Here is a 22,434-nt window from a genome sequence, read left to right as displayed (position 1 = left end):
GACCCCAGAGAACTTGGACCCACCCCACAAGACCCTTGGGACTCTTTCTTGTTCCCTGGTCAGACACAGTGCTGTCTGTCCACTCCCCTTCAAACACTAACTTCCAACAGGTAAACTTTACAGGGTCATTAAGAACAGAAGACACCAGGAAGTGAATCTAAGCATCCAGGGGCCAGGAGAGACATCCTTGTCCCTTAGTAGTTGTGATGGCCACATTGAGGACACAGATGGCCTTTCTCTAGTACAAATATTGCTAGAACATTTGTACTCTATCAGAATACAAATACAAAGGAGTTTATAATGAGGGAAAATAGGAGAGGACCTGACTTGACCCAGACCTGAGGGCTGATCTATTGATTTTCACCACTTGAAAGGCAGCAAGGATCAAGGAAGAAGATGAGGGTATGAATCCTATGGAAATCACTTAGTTGCCATATGACCATGAATTGTTCCTTCCACTCTAGACCAGCTTCTTCCTCGATGAAACTGAAATGGGGAGGAGAGTGAATGGACTCTAAGCTCTCATCCAGTTTCATGGTCTTCGGCCAATCTTTGCCCATTACAGGAAGAGTTTTGGTGGTGATGGTGGAAAACTCAGTGATCCACTTAGAGATCTGAAATCCTAACCCTAAACAGCAATGGAACTCCAGGGCCACGGAGCAAGAACAAGGACTCCTTCACAGAAGAGACATAATGGAAGAGCTGTCAGGGGTGCAGAGTGTGGTTGAGATAGGGGAGGAGTGGGAAAAGATGGAAAAGCTTCTAAGGGAGACTCCATGAGGAAGTCACAGAGTCCAATGTTCTCTACGGATAATTGACTTAGAGCAAGGATCTTATTGTTGTTCCATGATTTCAGTTGTGTTGATTCTCCATATCCCATTTTGGGTTTTCCTGGCAAAGATATTGGAGTGGGTTGCCATTTCCTTTTCCAGTTCATTTTACAGACAAGGAAACTGAGGCAAACAGTAACTTGTGCAGGATCACACAGTTATCTGAGGCTAGGTTTGAACTCTAGCTATACATGGTGGGGTTTTAATAGATATTTGTTGGTTAAATGGATCAATGACTTCAGCAAGGAATCTATAGAGATCTGTATGCTGGTACAATGTGGTTTGATAGAGTGCAGTTGAGAAGGACTTTGACTCAGAGATCAGGAGCACACTAAGGGCTGGAAAAGCAGCAAGTACCAGAGAGATAGATGATTCAGGAATCCAGAAAGCCATGAGGAACCTCTGCTAAGTAAGACACAAGTTGTCAGTGAGTGTGGACAGGAGAGAGCAATGGAAACCTAAGTTGGAAATAGGGAAAATCTGTGATATAGACAGAGGTGTGTGCAGGTAAATATTTACCATTCAGCTGCCCAGGAGGAAAAATATACATAGGACACACTGGGTTTTTTTTGGAGGCAATCAGAGTTGAGTCCACATTTGAACTCAGATCCTTCTGACTTCAGGGTAGGTGCTCTATTCTCCGTGCTACCTAGATGCTCCTAAAATACCTCTTTAAATTTGATCTTCATTATTAATATTTTCTTCACTTTCTTAAGTCTAGATGGTAAGCAAGATAATACATGAAGTTCTGATGTGTAAAAATTGTCCTAAGAGGCACATTTTAATGCTGAAAATCTGACAGTAGAGTAGACTTTCCAGAGCTGGCTCCAACACACTTCAGCTTATAAGGGTAAAAAAGATCTTGAATTCAAGGGGTCCTTGATGCCAAAAAGTTTTTTCTTAGAGTCAAAATAAATTGTAGATGTGACACTTTTGTTGCATGATCCTCCAGCTCCCCCTCAGATGTCTCCTAGTCCTTTACCTAAATATCTCCTTTCCATTTAACCCTTTCTCCTTTATGTCATCAGTCTTTGTATTCCTGTTGCCTTTCTACCCTCAAACTGAAAAAGCTTCTCCTAAACAGGATTAGTGTTGTATCTCAATAGCCCCAGTAACAAGTATGAATGAAGCCCTGAACATATTACATAGTGATTTAATTTAAAACTACCTGCTACTGTAATTTGGAACAATGCCCCATAGTCATTAAACTGCATGTACTCTTTGTTCCAGTGATAGATACCACCCCTAGACCTATATCTCAAAGCATTCAAAGTATCCACATCTACAAAAATATTGATTGCGATGTAAAGGCAAAAAATTGCAACCTGAAAGTGTACAGCAACTGGGAATATCTAAATAATGGCATATAAATGTAACAATTCTATTGGACTGAGAATATTATTAATGTTCCTAATATTAATGATACATAAAATTATGAAAGGGAGAGTTTCAGGAGGGAGAAAAGATTTGTATGAATTGATACAGAGGAAGTGTGCAGAACCAGGATAATTTATCCAATAATAATAACATGGTAAAGACAAGCAACTTTGAAAAAAAAATAAGAACTTTAATCAATGCAAAGACAAACCACAACTTCGGAAAACTCATAATGGGTTATGCCAGCCATCTCCTGACAGAGATGTAATGGATTCACTACACAATGAAATACACATTTTTTAAAAAAACAGCTTTTTATTTTTCAAAATACATGCAAAAATAGTTTTCAACATTCACCCTTGCTAAATCTTGTACTCCAAATCTTTCTCCCGCCCTCCGCACCTCTCCTCACCCTCAGACAGCAAGCAATCCAATAAAGGCTAAACATGTACAATTCTTTTAAATATATTTCCACATTTATCATGAGACACAAGAAAAATTAGATCAAAATAAAAAAAATGAGAAAGAAAAAACAAGCTAACAACCAAAAAAAAAAAAAAAAAAAAAAGGTGAAAATACTACATTGTGATCTGCACTCAGTCCCCATAGTCTCTCTCTCTGGGTACAGATGGCTCTCTTTATCCCAAATCTATTGGAATTGGCCTGAATCACTTTGTTGAAAAGAGCCAGTTGACCATCACATAATCTTGTTGTACAATATTCTTTTGGTTCTACTCACTTCACTCAGCATCAGTTCATGTAAGTCTCTCCAGGCTTTTCTGAAATCATCCTGCTGATCATTTCTTATAGAATAATAATATTCCCTTACATTCATATACCACACCTTTTTCAGCCATTCCCCAAATGATTCCTTGTCACTACAAAAAAAAAAAAAAAAAAAAAAAAAAAAAGCTACTACAAACATTTCTGCACAGGGAAATAAACATTTTTTAACATGAAGAACATATGGATTTGTTTTGCTTGACTATATTGTCACAAGGATTTTGTTTTTCTTTTAGATGTGAGTAGGTAATTAGTAGGGAGAGAAAATAAAGGCTTGTTAATTGAAAAATAAAGCCAAAAAAATACCTCCTGTGTATAGAGAATTGTTAAACTGAATGCACCTATAACATGCATGACATACTTTGGGGTAATTAGCAGTTTTTTGAGAAGTGGGAATATGACAGCAACATCCTGACACTGATGCTAATAAAATTCCTGAATTCTTTCTCTTACCCTATTTCCCAGAACCCATCATCCCCATGGAAACTTCCTTTCCCTATATAAGTCCTACCTATTCTTGGACTGACCCCTAAGTAATTCTATTTTTCTTCCTTCCTTCCCAGTCTTGTCCTGTCTTGTGTCTTCTCCCTCAGTCCCTTAGCCCCCTTCTCCCATTGCTGAATTTCTTCTTGTATTTCTATTTTGAGGAAAGACATTTTTACTTATCCAAAATATAAAACTAAGAAAAGTTAAATTGAAAGTTTTCGTTTCCTCTGTAAATATAAATTAAACCAGGCATCCTTGATTTTTCAGGTTTCATCACCATCCCCCCAAGATAGCCCACCTTCCCCCCCCAAAAGCCCCCCCCCCCCCCCCCCCCCCCCCCGCACATTCATACATATACAAACTTGCAGCTTCCTTTAATGTATTATTTTCTCCCATTAAAAAATAAATTACTGGGGCAGCTAGGTGCTACGGTGGAATAGAGCACCAGTCCTGAAATCAGGGGGGCCTGAGTTCAAATGCGACCTCAGACACTTAGCACTGCCTGGCTGTGTGACCCTGGGCAAGTCACTTAACCCCAATTGCCTCGGGGGAAAAAATTCCTTTGGTGGGGTTAGAGATATTCCCTGATCTCCATGGCCAGCAGATTCCCCTGAGGACTATGTTCAGGATCTCCTTTCTGGAACCTCAGGCCTCTCAAGAAGAGCGCCCCACAAAGGAAAAGACGAGAAGGAGCAGATACTGGCATTCCAGGCTGGGTTTTGTAGAGTTGGGGATGCTTACCTGCTCACCTGGAGACCGAATTAAACACTCACTGAGGAAGCTGTAGAAGGGACTCATTGCCAGGCACTGCATTAGTTACCTGAGACTCTTTTTTGCCATAAGACTAGCGGGGTTTTGCTTTAAAACCCAACCCGAACGCCCCCTCCTTCCGGAAGCCTCCCAAGCAGGCAGGCTCCGGCGGCGCGGTCTAGGAAGCTCTCTGCAGGGGCGCCGCGGCACCGCTGTGATAGTTAGACACGCATTTTGTGTTGTCTGTGTTTCCCTCTTATCCCACCTTTCCCCTAATATGCAGGTCCCTTACAGGCAGGGATTGTGACTTTCCTAAGCTTTGTCCAAGGGGGTTCGAACCCCAAAGGTGAGCGACGCTGAGACGAGGGCTTCATTGAGAAGATTTAGAGGCTCGAGACTCGTTCTCCAGTCAGTCCAAAAAGGCAGAAAAGAGGGATGCTGGCGTGGGCCTGGACCCGGAGGGGCTACGGAAGAGCGGGGCGCGTTTCCTCCAGGTCACAGGAGGAGAGCGGAGCGGGCAGGCGGGCGGGCGGGGGTGCCGTGAGCGGCAGCAGCCAACGGAAACAGAGCTAGTCTCGTTCTCCCTCCTCCTGTGCCCGGGGCAACTGGGCACCCGTTTCTAGGCTTTGTTCTTCCATCCTAAGTTGTGTTTTATTATTCCTCTGATTCTCGTATGACTGAAGACAGCCCTGCCGTGTACCTCTCGTGCCTCTGGGACCTCGGCGAGGGCGGGTAGCGCAGAGCTCGGGATGCCCGGCGCAGAAACAGGGACTACCCAGGTAAGGCCGAGGTCCCGCCCCTCAGCCTGCGGGCAGAGAATCTCCTCGTGCCCGTCTCAGGCTAGCTCGCGCACGCGCGCGCACACACACGCACGTACACACACGCACGCGCGCGCGCTCTCCCGGGACTTTTCTCTGCCACGGGCCGCGGCCCACGCGCCCTATCTGGCGTCGGGATCACTAGGAGCCGCAGGGGTCGCGAGCTAAACCCTTTCTCCTCCCAGCCGAGACCTACGGGAGGAGGCGGGACTGAAGCAGGACTTTCCTGCAGGCTGGGCTCCGCTTGCGCAGTCCAGGCAGGAAGCCTTAGTTGCCAGGAAGTCCCGGCCCCTTCCTGGTTGGGAGGGGCAGATGAGGCGAACTATCTGCTCCAAGGCGACACCTAGCGTTGTCATTTAGCATTTTCCCAGCTTGCGTAATAGGTGCCTAATAAATGTTGGGGAATGAATGAAGCGCGTGATTTCCCGAGGAAGGAAGGCGCTCATCCGAGCTATGGTATCTGGTCTGGATGGAGCCAAGTATTTGAGTTCGGAATCTGGCAAGTGAAGGTGAGGGTGGCCAAAGGCTGGTGAAGGGGGGTAAGGAAGAGGGCAAAGGCTTATTTTTCCGCAGAGAGAAGCAGAAAGTGGGCGTTAGAATATCAGGGATAAAGGATATGCTTCAGGCTTCCCTCTGTGATACGAAGAAATGGGTTAGACTTTTCTGTGAAGTGTCGGATGAAATCATTTCTTTTTTATGTCACAGGCCCTCAGAGGCCCTAAGAGAATGCAGAATATCAGAGCCCCAGGTTGGGGTGGGAGACCTTTAGAACATAGAAAGTCTAAGTTAGAAGCGTCTTTAAAATGCAGAAGTCACTTAACCCCAATTGTCTCAGCAAAAAAATAAAAATAAAATAAAATGCAAATGTTAGACTTGGGAGTGATCAAAAAGCTCATTTAGTCTATTCCTCTCCTTTTAAAATGAAAAACTGAGATCCAGAGAGGCAGATCATATAGGGAGTGATATTGACTCAAATCCCATCTTCTGACTTGGAATAAACACACGCCCAATGATCTTTCCACTATGGCTCTTTAAGGTTTAAGTAACCTTTGCCTAACAACCGGCAGTGGGAATGAGTATTCTTGATCAGACTTCATTTCTGATTTCATCCGAATAGGGAGTTTCCGGTAAGACACCTTCTCTACAACTGATCTCAAGATGGTTGCCTGCGGCAAGCAGACATGAAGTGCCAGGGATCACACAGCCACTGAACCCTGTTACATGCAAATATTATTGTCCCTATTTGAGCAAGGGGCTCAAATTTGAAATTGAGGCTTTGAGAATTTAGATAACTTGCCCATGGAGGCTAAAAGAATGGACTTCCCACAGGGAAAATCACAGAATTACAGAACTGGAAGATATCTTAGTGGCCATCTCAACCATTCTGCACCTGAAGAAACCCTTCTTGAACATCCCTCATGAAAGAGAATTCAGGGTCTCCCAAGGTAGCATTTTCCTTCTCCCCTTCTGAGCTGCTCTAATGGGAGAAGATGGGCTAAAGCCTAAACTAGCACCTCTGCCATTCCCACTCATTACTCCTTATCCTGACCTCTGGGGTCAGCCAGAAGGTACTCTTCAGGTATATTCCTCACTGGCTCACCATTCTCTCTTCTGAACACACTCCAGCTTGCCTATGTTCTTCCTAAAGTGTGGTGAGAGCTGAATACAGCACTCCGGATGTGGTCCAAGCAGGACAGAGCTATTATCTCTCTTATTCTGGACACTCCACTTCCCTTTACACTCTCCACCTGAGGCAGATAACCTTTTTTGGCTGTGATGTCACACTGATGATTTCTATTGAGACTGTTATCTTCAACTTAGACCACACCGTTTCCAATAACAATACAAATATACAAAAATACAAATACAATTTCATTCTATATTTCAGTTGTTTTTTGAACCTAAGTATAAATTTTAACATTTGTTTTTATTAAATTTTATCTCATTCAATTTGGCCCATAGTTCTAGCCTTTCAAATGATTTTGAATTCTGATTCTGTAATCCATATTAACCAACATTTCAAGCTTCCTGTAATCTACAAATATGACAAGTATGCTTTCTATGTCTCCCCAAGTCATTGATAAAAAACTGAATTAGCAAGGGCAGATCTCTGAGTTACACCTCTAAGTTAACATGACTCATTAAACAACTATTCTTGAGGATGTTGTATCTTGATCAAAAGTGGTAGGTCAACCAATTTAAAACTAATATAACTGTTATCTCACCTAGCTTATCTCTCCCCAGCTTGTCCACAATGATAGCAAAAAAAAAAAAAAAAAAAGTCGAAAGACAAAGATGATAGGAAAGAGAGATGATATCCTCAATAGCTAATGATTAAAGAGGGATGATGATGAAATGAAATGTTGATGAAATATCCAATTGTTCCCCTAGTAATGTAGAGATTTCCTGATCTGATTAAGACTAAAACGGGGATCAAAGAACAGGAAAACAAACTTGGGCTGAGTTACCCAAGAGGGCAATATAGTCAAAGTGTGTAATGTGTGCAAGGATTGTTCTAGCAAAAGAAATGTTATTGTCATTCAGGGGCCACCAGTGGACTCTAGACCAAGGGAATCATGGGAATTTAGGCCGGGTTGTGGAATTTCCCCTCCACAAAAGTTTAGCAAATTCACATTACCCAAAGTAGATACGGTAAAGCCCTTTATTCCATTTTGATTACTCAAAGCCTAATATTTTATAGCATCATTAAACTAGAAGTCTAAAAGATCATCTAATCAACCAAAAATGAGATAAGCATTGAATTTGAAACCTGGAAGCCTGAGTTCAAATCCTAGCTCTGATATTTATTAGTTGTGGAATTCTGGTCAAATTACTTCCCCAGTCTGGGCCTTGGTGTCCTTACCTGGAAAAGGGGAATAAGTTCTTTGGCTACTTTTGTTCAAAGGAAAACTGCCAATAATTTTTTTTCTTTTTTAAAATCAACGTGACAATGAGCATCATTTTGATATACAAAAAGAACAGAAAAAAATATCGCATATGAAATTATGAAAACTGGGGGGGGGGGGGGGGGAGCGGTTAAAATATATAATTGACACAGCAGTTCCAAAACTGGCTAGTTTCAGCTCTTGTGAACGCTCCCCCTCCCCCTCCCCTCTGTGTTAAGTATTTCTTTAATTCTTTTTTTTTTTCGCCATCACTATCCCTCTTCCCCCTCCCCCTCCTCCCCAAATAAATTACCCTTCCTAAGTAATAAACATAACTACCAAACAGTACGCGCGTATTAGCTACATCAAAAACGTGTATATGGCTCCGCCCTACGGAGAGCCGGAAGGAAGAGGCGGGGAATGCGCAGGCTTCCTTTAGTTTAGAAACAGCGCAGGCTGTTTAGCTCCTCCCCTTCCTTTCCACTCTCCCGCTGCCAGCGGACGCTTCCGCTTCCGGGTCGCTCTGGTGGCGGGGCTTTTGAAGAGCTTTAGTCATGGAACTGCTGGGACTTTGTGGGCGGGGTCGAGTCCCGTTACGGCCGCCGCTCGGAGTATCTCCAAGCGAGTCCGGTTGCTTCCCGGCCCTGTTTTCGGGCGGCTGGCCGAGCTCCTAGGGCCACGCAAGGCAATGAGGTGCGGGGGGTCGGCGGCGGCCGCCTGGGAGCGTCAGTTGCGCGGAGGCAGAAGCTGAAGAAACTTAACTTGGGTCTGGCATCACTGCCCCTCAGGACCCCACCTGCGAAATGTATTGCTCTTTGACAATAGCTTGAGTGTAGTTTTTTTTGGCGAGGCACTTGGGGTTCAGTAGTTTGTTCAGGGTCACACAGCTTCTGCAGTCCTGACGGCAGAACCGGTTCTCTCTCTCTGCCGTGCCATCTAGCTGCCCCTTAGCTAAATCTGGTTACACCGGCATCTTGCAAAATGCGTACGTGACTTTGGAAACGGACGTTTTTACCTTCTTGGCTACAGTGGAAGGAAATGTTTCTGGCGTATTGCAACCACAAAACACGTGACCTGTGTTTGGAAATAAACGAGGTCCCCTTGGTGAGGCTATCGTTCAATCTGCAAGCTTTTAATTAAGCGCCTGCAAGATGTCAGTCACTGAAGGAGACGCAAAACATTAAACAGCTGCTGCCCTCCCGGAGTTTACATTCCACCCAGGAGCTGTAACGGACAGACGAGTTCTGGGGTTATCTGGGCCAACTTAATTTTACAGACCTTTGCCCTGGGGAGAGAAAGCCCAGTGCCGCCACACACGCAAACTGATTTTAGAGGAAGTTAACAGTTTGTCTGTCCTAAGTCCTGGAAGAGTTTTCCTTTATGATGATGTGATTGTGATGTGGGAAAGATTCCTATATAACGATATATTTTTAAATTTGATGTAAAAATTGATCATATTATCTTCTTGTGATTGTCTATTCTTTGATCAAGAATTCATTTGCTATTCATAGGTGTGAAAAATGCCTTTCTTGCTCTTCTAGTTTATATGACCTTTTATGTTTAGGTTTTTATATGCATTTGAAGACTATTGTAGTATATACTGCAAGATGCTAGTCTAAACACACTTTCTGCCAGCTTGCTTTCCAGTTTTCCAACATCTGTTATTCCAGTGGTTAGAATTTATCAAAATTTAGATTGGTATTTATCAAAACCATATCCCCCCTCCCCCCCCTTTAAAAATACCCTCTTGGTAATTTGATTGGTATAACATTGAATATATATAGTACCATAGTCATTTTTATTATATTGGCCTGCCCCTCTCCTCATGAGCCATTAACATCTTTCATCATTAAGTAAGTATTTTTATTTATTTCCATAAAATGTTTTGTAATTGTTTTCACATAGTTCCTATATGTACCTAGGTTGGTTGGTAGACTTCTAAGCTTTTTAAAATATTCTGTAGTTACCTTCAAATATAATTTTTTTCTTCCTCTTCTTGCTGAATTTTATTAGTAATTAGAGAAAGGTAAAAGATTTCTGTATTTTATAACCTCAATTTTAGTTGAATCTAAGTAAATTATATCATTAGCAAATGATTGCAATTTTATTTTCTCTATCTATGCTTTATCCCTCAATTTCTTTTTTTGATATTATTGTAATGAGTATTTCTAGATCTGTATCAAATAATCGTACTAACAATAAGTATTCATTGTAATGTCATAAATGCTTTACTGGAAAGGCATCTAGAATTTCTCCATTACAGATAATGTTAAACCTTGGTTCTAGATAGAAGCTATTATACTGAAGAAGATCCATTTGTTCCTACACTTTTCAGTGTTTCTTAATCTCAGTGCTGCACTTGGTCAAAAGTTTTTTTCTCAATTTAAAAATTTTTTTTATTGCTTTGGTATTAATATGGCCCATTTTAATAAATAAATTTCCTAATATTGAACAAATCCTGCATTCCTGCTATAAATCCAACTTGGTCATAGTGTGTAATCATTATAGTATTTTATATTTTTTTGCTAGTTTTATTCAATATTCTTATGTTGATATTTATTAGGGATATTAGTTGATGAGTTTCCCCCCACCTTATCTATTTCATAGAAAGAATTTATGAAGTAAAATAAATTTTAAAGTACTTGGGAAATGGTCTATACAGTCAATCATTCTCCCTTCATATGAGTAAACAGGATCAGAAAGAGAAATGGATTTTTCCCAAGTTACACAACTATCTAGTGTCAAGAATCATAATTTGAAATCACATCTTCCGACTTCCATTCCAGTGGAGTTTATAAATTCCTCTTTTTTTGGAAAATAGAGGCAGGGAATAATGAGGAAAGAGGGATATCAGCCTGATGGAGGTAGCAGCATCAGGGGAGAGGGGAAAGGAGCTTGGAATTAGAGGCAGAAGGTACATGCAGGTTCAGGATTCCAAAAAGAGCCAGAATCAGGAAGGTCAGGAAAACAGTGAGAGGAAGCTCAGAGGTTAAAGGTAAAATTTCCAGAAGTGTCCTAAGAGAACTCCATCTGCAAGGCCTAGGCTAGCCTCTAAGAGCAGAGAATCATGGAATGTTTAGTTAAAAATCAACTTCAGGTTCATCTTGGGCGAGACCATCTCTCATTTTACTGAGGAAAGGTACAAGACTTTGTCTGAGGTCACAGAACTGGTATCTGAGGAGATAACCACACCCAGACCTTGACTCTTAATCCAGTATTCCTTAAAAGAAGTTTATCAGTCAGAAAGGTATGTTAAGCATTAATGAGCTAATCTGAGGCATCAAGAAAAATATAATATTAAGAAAGAATGATATTCATAAGGCTGTTTCTAGATCACTTTTCTCACAATATTCCTGAGATAGGTCGGATGAGGATTCAATTAGAAGGCACTAGAAATACAAAGATAAAGAAATGGTTCCTACCATTGAACAGCTGATGTTCTACTGAGGGAATGGAATATGAAAACAGATGTTAGATAAGAAAAAAGCAAAGTGATTTGAAAAGACAGAGACAGAAATGGAGAGACAAAGAGACACAGAGAAAGTCTAACAAGTGAGGGAAATTAGGAAAGCTTCCTGTAGGACCAGATCCCTGAGCTTAGAAGGAAACTAAAGGTTCTATTTGGTGGTGAGGAGGAAGGGCATTCCACACATGGAGTTTTGGCCTGTATGAAGGCACAGAGATGAGAGATGGAACACTGATTTGAGGGAACAATTACTAGGCCAAAGTGACTAACAAGGAGAGTGCATGCTGGGCAGAAATGTGAAACACAGAAGGGAAAAAAATAATTTACAGCTAAAATATGTAAGACTTTGAGTGCAAGCTTTGAGTTTCTATTTTATCATAAAAAGGAGATGAATGAAAAATTTTGAATAAGAGTAACATGATCAGACTTGAATCTTGGGAATCTTTATTTTTGGCAGCTATATGGAAGATAACTTGAAGGAAAAAAAAAAAAAAAACAATCATGATGGTCCCATTGAAAGATAATAAGGGCCAGAATTGAGATGGCAGCTATACGAGATAGGAGAGATGTTGTGGCAGCCTAAATGACAAGATCTAGACTCTGGAGGGTGATGGAGAGGAAAGTCAAAGGCAACTCCAAGGTTGAGGATAGGTGTCTAGCAGGATGATGGTGCCCTCTATAGAAATGCCACGTTTTAGAAGAGGATATGTTTCATTTTGGCTATGTTCAGCTGGAGCTGAAGATGGGAAATGATTTCAGGACAGAGATGAGAACTGAAGAGGTCATCTGTGAATATCAGTCAACTTTTAGCATGGATGATGTGGGGTTCAGATGAGCAAAAGCCATACTATTGGAGTGAAAAATCATTCTGAGGGACAAAAGCTATTATAAGGACACTGTGCAAATCACCTTGTGAATGTCTGGGGACTTTCTCAAATTGACCAGAACACAGCCTTTGTCCCTATTGAGTTGAAAACCAAAAGAAGGCTATGGTAACCAGGTGTAAGCTACAGCAAGACATAACAAGGATACAGCAACTACAATATAACCTTCATTGTGTCCTCCACAGAACTATGGGTTCTAGGCACTCACCGAAGGGTGCTAGCATGACACCTGAGCTCTGGAAACCAGGCCCAAAATTAGAACTGCTAAGCATGATGCAAATTCCCAGGGAGAGAAATAATGATACTTTGCAGCAACTCCTTCCTTTGTTTGATTTCTAGAATTACCGTGGGACTTGGAGGGGTTTTTGTGGAGATCCACTGAATGGTCTGGTGGCTACCCCAGATTGCATGTCGGGAATCTGAGGTCCACTGAATTGTCTGGTAGCTATCCCCACATGGTCCCCATTAAGTAACCTGTTATGATTATTAAACCACTCATATAATCGTATTGGAGCTCTCCACTTCTTTCTTTACATTTAATTTGCTCCTTGGTTGGGGAATTCTGGACCCTACAGATGTGATGTTGGTAACAAGAAGAAGAGAAAAGAGCCCAGAAATAGGTGATGACCTAATAAACCAAGTAACTGGGCAGATAGCCTCAGAGAGGCCCAGTCATTGGCCCTGGTTCACATAGGTGCTAGGTAGGGGGAGAGGAGATGGAGCTCAGGTTCTTGGAATCCAAATCCAGAACTCTTCCTGCGATCATTCAAACCTCCTCACTTGAGCTCTGTGCACAGGCAATTCTGAACTTTGTTCTTTCAAAATGTGGTTTCTAGATAACTTTCTTTTTCTTAATTGCTACAAAAGTCCTTAAAAAAAATCCCACCCAGGAATTGTGAATACATCCAGCCATTCTGGAGAGCATTTTGGAACTTTACTCAAAAAGTTATCGAACTGTGCATACCCTTTGATCCAGCAGTGTTTCTACTGGGCTTATATCCCAAAGAGATACTAAAGAAGGGAAAGGGACCTGTATGTGCACAAATGTTTGTGGCAGCCCTGTTTGAGTGGCTAGGAGATGGAAAATGAATGGATGCCCATTAATTGGAGAATGGCTGAATAAATTGTGGTATATGAACATTATGGAATATTATTGTTCTGTAAGAAATGACCAACAGGATGATTTCAGAAAGGCCTGGAGAGACATGAACTGATGCTGAGTGAAATGAGCAGGACCAGGAGATCATTATATACTTCAACAACAATACTATATGAGGATCAACTCTGATGGACGTGGCCCTCTTCAACAATGAGATGAACCAAATCAGTTCCAATTGTTCAGTAATGAATAGAACCATTTGCAACCAGTGAAAGAACGCTGGGAAATGAGTGAACCACTACATAGAATTTTCATCCCCTCTGGTTTTTTTTGGCTTGCATTTTTGATTTCCTTCTCAGGTCAATTTTACATTATTTCACAGTTCAATTCTTCTAGTGCAGCAAAATAACTATGGATATGTATACATATATTGTATTTAACATATACTTTAACATATTTAACATGTATTGGTCTACCTGACACTTGGGGTAGGGGGTGGGGAGAAGGAGGGGAAAAGTTGGAACAGAAGGCTTTGCAAGAGTCAATGCTGAAAAATTACCCGTGCATATATCTTGTAAATAAAAAGCTATAATAAAAAACAAACAAATAAATCCCGCCCAATCTAAAACAACTTTATGTGTGTATATATATATATATATATATATATATGTATTGCCCAGAAGAATTGTGGCAATATTATACATATATGAAAAAAGGATACTATCTAAATTCAATGAAAGGTTCAATGTTAAATCAGTCAAAAGTGGCAAAAAAAAAAAAAAAACTTTATAAACAAAGACAAAATTAGAAATAAAAATGTAGACTTAAGTAAAAAAGTAATAAGTATTAAGTAAAATGAAAAAAAGAAAGTAGAAATGGAGAGAGAATACTTTCAGATCTCAAATTATACCATGAAGCATAATTATATATTATTAAAACATAATTATGATGTAAAGCAGCAATTATCAAAAACTATTGAAACAACTGAACTTAATAATCCAGCATTTGAGAAATTCTAGAAAGCAAATTTCTTGAGGAAGAATTCCCTACTTGACAAGAACTTCTGGGAAAATTTGAAAACTGGCAGAAAATAGGTTTAAACCAATAGTTCACACAACGTATAAGTTGAAAATGGGTACATAGCATAAATATTAAAGGTCACACCTTTTCTTAAAGGTCCATAAGAAAAAATTAGAAGAGAATTAGGTCAGGTAACTTTCCCAGTATGAAAGGCTATGGGAAGAATCATTAACCAGATAATAGAAGAAATCACAAAAGACAAACATAATCTCAATAACATGAAAATATAAGGCTCTTACATTAACAAATACAACTAACAAGGGATCCCTATCAATTGGGGAAAATATTTGAATCAGTATCTAAATTTAGGGTTAAGATGTACAGGGAACTAACATAAATATGAGCAAGAACCATTTTTCAAAAGTGGTCAAAGGCCATGAAAAAACAGTTCTCAAAAGAAGAAATGCAAACTATTCACAATCACAAGCAGGTTTGCTCCAAATCATTAATAAAAGAAATTCAAATCCACATAAAACTGAGAAAATTGACAAAGATGACCAAAACTGGGAACAGTCTACTTTGGAGGGGCTATAGACAGTCACCTTAATACATTGCTGGTGAAGATATGAATTGGTTCAAACATGCTAGGAAGCAATTTTGGCAGCTGGTGGCTAGATGTGTAAATGTGTGTTAGATTTTGAAATCTAGATCATCCTGAGGGCAAATCCTGTCCTAGACGGTTACTATAAAACCCTGGGCAATCACCTCAAACAAAATGGGGATGAGAATAGCAACTACCTCCCAAGGAGCAAATGAGTAATAATTGTAAAGTGCTCTGCAAATCTTAAAGCATTATGTAAATAAATGCTGGCTGTTATTAACATTATAATTATTAAGAAAAGTCTAAAAAGATCATACCTTTTGGAGCCAGCACATACCTCAAGGAAATCAAAGAAAAGTACCATATAGACCAAAATTATAAGACCACTTTTTGTAGTAACAAATAAATAGAAATAAAGTAGACCTTCCATGAAAGGATGGCTAAACAAGCTATGGTTCAAAGTAATGGAAGATAACTGCATCCTAAGAAGAGATAAATATGAGGAATTCAGGGAATCAAGAGACAACTTCTAGTAAGTGACCAAGAGTTAGGTGAGCAGATCCAGAAAGAAGACATACACAACGATTACAACAGTGGAAACAAAGATGACAATAAAATACACAATAAAGTGATGTTGTGGGGAAGGTAAAGCCTGAGCACTGTAAGCTTCTACACTACAAGGGTGTAAGCTTCTTTAGAAATGGATTCCCATGGGGCCAGGGCCCAAGAGCTGCAGAAGTTCAGGAGTCGGGATAGAGCACTGAGGAAGAAAAACAGAGGACCCTGGTCCAGCGAGCAAAGCCCATCCATTCCCTGGCTGGCCCAGGCTCACTGAACCTTAGTGGGCTCGGCCAGGACCCCAGGTCTGAAGGAACCACTCTCAGTACTGGAAAGACTGGGCACCATCTTGATTCTAGCATGGGGCATGACTGGGAGACGCGTTTGCCTTTGGAGAAAGCCAAGAGTAAGGTTCTGTTGTACCAGAGTTACTCTGGGAGTAACTTTGTGAGAGCCTCTAAAGAGCTCCTCTCTGGGAGGCAGAGAACTACTCACTCACTCCCAACAGGACCTTAGAAAAATCCTTTAAGCTCCTGTGTTTGTTTCCTTATGAAAGAATAGGAAATGAAGAGGCTGGTCTAGCTCTGGGTTCCTTTTCAGTTCTAAATCCTGTGATCCCTCATTAATCCAAGCCCAAGCTTTCCAGACCAGCCCGTGACCGCTGGGCACAGGATAAACCCCTCAGATAACATGGAGCCTCCCTGATGTCCATCTCTCCCCACCTCGTGGGCTCCTTAGGACCCTGGAGCATGGATGGAACTAGGGCAAGACCAAAGACAAATACTTTATTCTCACAAAAACATACAAAACCCATCCCCAGCCACTCAACTGCAATGTGCAGTTGGGCTGGGCCAGAGTAAGGGCACTTCAGACGATCCCCATGTCTTGGCTTGACCCCCATCTCAGATGCCCGAGGCTCATTCCAAGTGCTGAAGCTGGTTTTCCGTGAGGGATGGAAGAGAACGTCTCTCTCCACAGAGCAGGTTCTGAGTCCTCCCTTCCCCCCAACAAGGGGCATGTGGGTCACGCGGTGGCAGCGGGAGGGCGTCACATCCTAGTGGCCTGCAGAGTGTCCCCGGGAGGAGAGCTCAGCTGGGGCTCGGAGCTCATCCCTGCTCCCCACCCCAGGTCTCTCTCCCCCTCCTCCTGATAGGGCTTCAGGCCGTGGCTACACAGAGGAACCCAGGACACTCACCACAACCATGCTTGGGGATCGGAGTCTCGACTGCATAAGGGCAAAGGTGACCGCATCATGGATGGAAACGAAGAGGTGGCTCTTGGTGATTGAATCTCCAAAGAAGTTCCCAGACTCAAACTGGGAGATCATAGTCCCTGGTGTGGGGAAGAGGGGAAATGCCATGGCCCCCAAGGGAAGACCAGCCCTGGCCCCCAGGGAGGACTGGCACATCCCCCCAGGGCCAACCCCCCAATTTGACCAAACACCTCCCTCTCCCACCCTGCCTAGAGCTGGATACATAGTCCCTCACACGCACCATGACAGCCAGCCAAATACACTTTCACCTCAATCTCTTGGAAATCACGGAAAATCTACAACAGAATCAGAGGCCCCGTTCAGGAGAGAACCCTCTTAAGGGTCTCACAAACCAAAGTGGTCCCCATTGTACCTCCCATTCCCCCACCCCCCATCTCCTTAGGGTCTCCCTATCCACCCACCTCCCCACATCAACCAAATCCCCCTTGGACCCCAAACTGGTCTCACATTCTTCAAGGTCTTGATGCACACGGTATCCACAAAATTGAAAGCCCCCAAATCCAAAATAAGGGTGTGGAAGGGTGGCTGAGGGAGGCCCAGCATCTCCAAGGTAAACGTGCCCCCTTGGTCGTTGCCCACAGCACCGTCTGGCTGTTTGGCACTGCCGTCCTGTAGAGCACCAGATCCCAAGCAGGGGGGCCGGAGGAGAAGGGCACATGTTAGTCAATCCCACACCCACACTCTGTGTTAAGGACTTAAAAGACATGATTTCTTAAATCTCTTCCCAGGGTTTAACAATCTCACAAGGGAATCATGAAATCTCGAGAGGTGGAAGATGAGTGTCCCCTCTGCAACATACAAGCCTTAGCCTGAAGATCCCCAGGGAGGAAGGACATAGTCACCTAAGGGCAGCTCATCTCCCTGGACAACTCTGTCCTTAGGCCAAGTTTCAATTTGCTTCTCTAAATTTTGCTTCTCTAAAAATCTAAAAAAAAAAAAAAAAAAAAAAATTTGTTCCTGCTCTCTCTGAGAACAAGGAGAATAGGTCTAATCACTCTTGCATATGACACCTCTTTCCATTCCCCTCATCTTCTTCAATTCCTTCCAAAGAAAGATCTTTCTAGGATAGGGGTTCTCAATCTGGGCTCCATGGGCTCCTAAGAAATCTATCAAAAGATTCTAGAAGAGGGTCCATGAACTTGGATTGGAAAAAATGTACATCTTGATTTTCATTAATTTCTAACTGAAAGTTAACATTTATTTCAACTGTATTTTTTCCCCTAATTATTCTAGCTACTTCTCAATAAGATAAAGATTATGAACAAACAATTCTCAAAAGAAGAACAGTAAACTCTTAATGACTATATACATGTTCCAAGTCACTAATGGTAAGGGAAATGCAAATCCAACCACCTCTAAGATTTCACTTTATAGTATGCAAAAAAAAAAAATAAATAAATAAAATGCATGGATACCAGTGTATTCCTGGCTAAATAATCTGGAAATATGCTAAAATGACTAAAAATATCCAATTCTTTTGGCCAAGGAATTTCATCACTGAGCTTCTAGAAGAAGAAAGACCCCATATACTCCAAAATATTGATAGCAGCACTTTTTGTGATGGCAAAGAACTGGAAACAAAGTAAATGCCCAGTAGTTGGGGACTAGCTAAACCAATTTGTGATATGTGAATATAATGGAATGTTACTGGGCAGCAAGAAATGATAGATGTGATAACTACCAAGGATGGAAAGACTTATCTTAAACGATCTGGTTGAGTACCCCCAAAGTCTTTGTGGAGTTTGTTCATTAAAGTTTAAGCTGCCCTGAAACACTGGGGGCAATGACTATAACAATGCAAACAGAACCAGGGTTTTAAAAAAATAAGAAAATCAAAAGTGAATGCTGCCCAGCCAATATGGAAATGTTTTGCATGACTTAACATGTATAATCGATATCATATTGTTTGCCTTCTCAATGGGTGGTGGAGGAATGGGAGGGCAGGAGAGAATTTGGAACTCAAAAGTTTTTAAAAATTAATGTTACAATAGAAATTAAATTACTTAAAAAAACAAACAAACCAGTAAATGTAATCAAATTATACAGAACAGGCCTGACTGGAAAGAAGAGGCATGAAAAGAAGGCACCCTACTTCCACCCTGCTGCTTGGGAAGGGTCCCCACAAGTGTCAGGCATTTCTGATGCAGGGATCAACTATGCTGATTTTTTTGTTTTTCCTTTCTTTTTGTCCTTAATATAGGATGGCTCTTAGCAAATAGGAATGGGGATGGGCACGGAGCCCAGAAGGAATCATGGTGATGTAAAAGAATGAAACACATCAATAAAAACTCCTTTAAAAAAATTACTTCATGCAGAGAACTCAGTGGATGAGGGATGAAGATAGAAAACGTCCCTTGTCCTCCCGGTTGCCCCACCGTAGGCTCTGGCTCATGGAGGTCCTTCCTAAAAGGGAGTGCCCCTAACCCAGGTCAGGAACGATCCCTTCCCTCGCTGAGGGCCCGCTACGACCAGGATCACACTGGCGACTCCCATTGGCTTTACAAGCCACGGGGATGCCCAGGCCTCCTTGGTTTCAGCCCCACCTTTCCCTCTTGGTCCTTCCCCTCCCGCCAGCCCAGATTCACAGGCACACCCCCTCTTTGGAGCTCTCCGTCCCGGTCCCCTCCTCCAAACCTGGTCATGAGGCTCTCTGGCATTTCCGATCTCTATTTCCTCAATTTTAAGGTTGACTTCCTGAGTTTCTGAGGACTCTAAGGGTATTATTTGGTCAGCAGCCTGTGGAGAGAGAAGACAGAAAACTCGGTGTCCTACCCATTCGGTGACTTAGGAAAGCCAGAGGAAACAGACTAAGGGCAGGGGGTCCCCGAGCCAGGAATGCCTGGGTTCGGGTCCTGCCTGCAGGGAGGAGCCTGCATCAGTACAAGTCACATCCTCCTTGGACTCACAACAGAGTCAGAGGCCCAGCCCCTTCCTCATTGAGGGTTTTCAATTACCCACAAGCCTGGCTAAGTAAGACACCAGACTGAGCGAGCAGGGAGCCGCGTCCAGCTGCGCGCTCTGCGAGCTCGGGTCAGTCCGTATTGAGCAGTGAGTGTTCACAGTGAACTCACTGTTTCAGGAGGACGCCAGAGGGACGGGAGGGAGTCATGTGTAGGAATGGGACCCCGAGAAACAGACTGGAGGGGGATGCGCTCTCCAGGAGGCCCGAGCCAGTGAGGGGCAGAGGGCAGAGCAAAAGGGGCCTGAACACCTCTAGCACAAGGAGCAGCTTCAGGAGGCTGAGAACCAAAGTGGTCACAACCTGTTCCAGGCAGGAGGTAGGAGAGCCTGGGCATGAGCTTGTGCCCCCAACCCCAGGCTTGCACTACAGCACTGAGGGGTCAGATCAAAGGGCGAAGGTTGGGGTCTGGAGGTCAGGGACCAGGAAGGGTCAGCAAAGCAGAAACTAAAAGGGGTGGGGGGTGTCCTGAGGTCAAAAGCCAAGAGGAAAAGAGCAGGGGATCAGAGGGACCGAGGAGGCAGAGGCTGGGGATTCAGAGGGCAGGTCCTACTCTCTTCTGTTGGTTTTCTTCCTTCTGCAATTTCTTTGCCTTCCACTTTTGCTTCTTGATCAGTTTCTTCTTCTTAGACACAAGGTAGTCAACATCCAGGCCGATCTGGAGGCAGAGGGAAGGATGGAAAGGAGTGTGTGGGCAGGGGTTGGGAGGGTGACAGCTCTGTCCCATGGGCCCCGACCTCGTGCCCCAGGAGGTGTGGGGTGGTACGTGGAGGTGGTCCCCCACTCCTGCCCCAGCTCACCTTGTTACTGAGGGCTTTCCTGTACAACTCAGCGTTGGCAAAGTACAAGGTGGCCGAACAACTGAAAATCTTTATTCCTGGGACTTCCTTGGCCTGGAAGCCAAACAGAAGGGTGGCTGAGGGAGAGATGGCCCTGGGATCCAGCGCTCCCAGTTCTCTTCCCTCCTGTGCTCAGCCACCCCCTGGGGGCCGGCTCGCCCTGCCACCATCTCCCCTGCGGGCTCCCCTCATCACCAGTCTGCACCCAAGAAACATCTGAGTCAGAACCAGGATGGAGCTTAAAACAGGCTCATCTGGCCCAGCTGCCTTCCCTATGCAGATTGAGAAGAAAAGGTCCAAAGACAGGGGTGATTTGTCCCAACTAAAGAGCTGGCAACGAAGCCAGAATTCGAACACATGGCCTCCTGGGGGCCTGCCACCATCCTGTCACCCAGGTCAAGTTCTCTCAGCCTCTTCCTCCCCCTCACATCAAGGGGCTGTCAGACCTTTACAGTTGTACCTTCTCAGGGGCTTCTAAATCCATGCCCTTGGGCCCTCCCACCTTCCCACCCCCCCTTGTTCTAATAGCCTCCAGACAGGTCCTTCCCTCTCCAGGCTCTCCCTTCTTCTAGCCACTCTTCCAGTTTCTGGACTGTCCAAACCACCCAGACGCACCGCTCAGCGGCTCACTGGGACCTACGGGATAAACCACTAACTCTCAACATTGGCCTTCAAGGCCCTCCACGGCCTGACTCCCACTGGTCCTCCAGCCTCCACATCTGTTTGGTCAGATCATGCTCCTCATTTTCTGCCCACACTCAGCTAAAATTCATTCCTTCTTCCTCCTGATGAATCCTTCTGTCCTTCAAGGGCCCCTTCAATTCCATGTCCTCAGTGAGATCTTCCCTGCTCCTTGGAGCCCACGGTGACTCCCTTCCGAGCCCCTCTGGGTCTGAACCCGGAGCCTCAGAGCTGGGTCTCTGTCTGAGCCCAGCCCACACACCCCAGGAGACACTCAAGGACAAGACCTACTTCTCTTCCATATCATCTTCATCACTGCCATCAGAGCGGACATTCATACAGCGCTTATTCTGTACTTACTTTGTGTACTATGCTAAACACTTTATGATTATGATCTCATTTGATCCACAAACAACCCTGGGAGGTAGGTGGTCTCATTCCCATTTAACAGATGAGGAAACTGAGGCAAACATCAGTTCAGCGACTTCCCAGGGTCACACAACTAGGAAGCACCTGAGGTAAGGGTTGAACCCAGGACTACAGGCTCAGTGCTCTAATCACTGAGCCACCAGCTGCTTAAGACTGGGTGCCGAAGTGGTGCCAGTAAATGTTGGTTGGATGGGCAGCTGAGGGGATTGGACAGATGGGCCTGAAGAGAAGGTGATGAGGAGACTGGTAGGTGGGTGGGGAAATGGGCGCATAAAGAGGATTTTCAATGCACAGATGAGTGAATGGATGGATAGGTGAATGAACTTAGGAACGAGTCAGGGGTCAGAAGATAAAGTGAAGAGGGGAAACCACCCCCAAAACAGACACACGACTCCCTAAACAGGGTTCCAGGAAGGCCAGATAATAGGTGTGCCCTCCCCTCAATTCTGGTTTCTCCATCTGAGGGTTCCAAGAGAAAGCTGTCCTTTTCACAGAAAGCACAATTAACCTCTTCTCCTCTCTCTTCCCTGCCCTTTTTCTACCTTTTCTCACCCTCTATTCTCATTGGTCTCTCCTCATCAGTCAGTCCTCACAGGACCCCTGGGACTCCCTCCTCAGAATTCTAGTTGAAAGTGCTCCCTCATGAATGAATTGGGCATGCACTTAAAAAAGCTAGAGAAAGAACAAACTTAAAAC

At 43.4% G+C, this 22,434-nt stretch overlaps 1 protein-coding gene across 2 annotated transcripts in view; it reads right to left on the bottom strand.

Annotated features, from left to right (window-relative positions):
* Positions 1–16,323: 16,323 nt before the first annotated feature.
* The window catches only part of SLC26A6 (solute carrier family 26 member 6), a 35,077-nt gene continuing 28,966 nt past the window's right edge, over positions 16,324–22,434 (bottom strand). Inside the window, exons 15-21 of one of the 2 annotated variants that reach the window (XM_031959694.1) lie at positions 20,590–20,682; positions 20,343–20,447; positions 19,465–19,566; positions 17,278–17,439; positions 17,051–17,105; positions 16,753–16,889; positions 16,324–16,619 (exon numbers count right to left, since the gene is read on the bottom strand). In XM_031959694.1, coding sequence (XP_031815554.1) covers positions 16,605–16,619; positions 16,753–16,889; positions 17,051–17,105; positions 17,278–17,439; positions 19,465–19,566; positions 20,343–20,447; positions 20,590–20,682 — 669 coding nt within the window. In that variant the 3' untranslated portion in view covers positions 16,324–16,604. Of the gene's footprint in view, positions 16,620–16,752; positions 16,890–17,050; positions 17,106–17,277; positions 17,440–17,672; positions 17,756–19,464; positions 19,567–20,342; positions 20,448–20,589; positions 20,683–22,434 lie in introns of those variants that run through there. The other variant, XM_031959696.1, reaches the window with a different exon arrangement.

This window comes from Sarcophilus harrisii, chromosome 1 (genome assembly GCF_902635505.1).
Source record: "Sarcophilus harrisii chromosome 1, mSarHar1.11, whole genome shotgun sequence".
Classification (NCBI taxonomy): Eukaryota; Metazoa; Chordata; class Mammalia; order Dasyuromorphia; family Dasyuridae; genus Sarcophilus; species Sarcophilus harrisii.
This window is presented reverse-complemented; position numbering and strand designations above follow the sequence as displayed.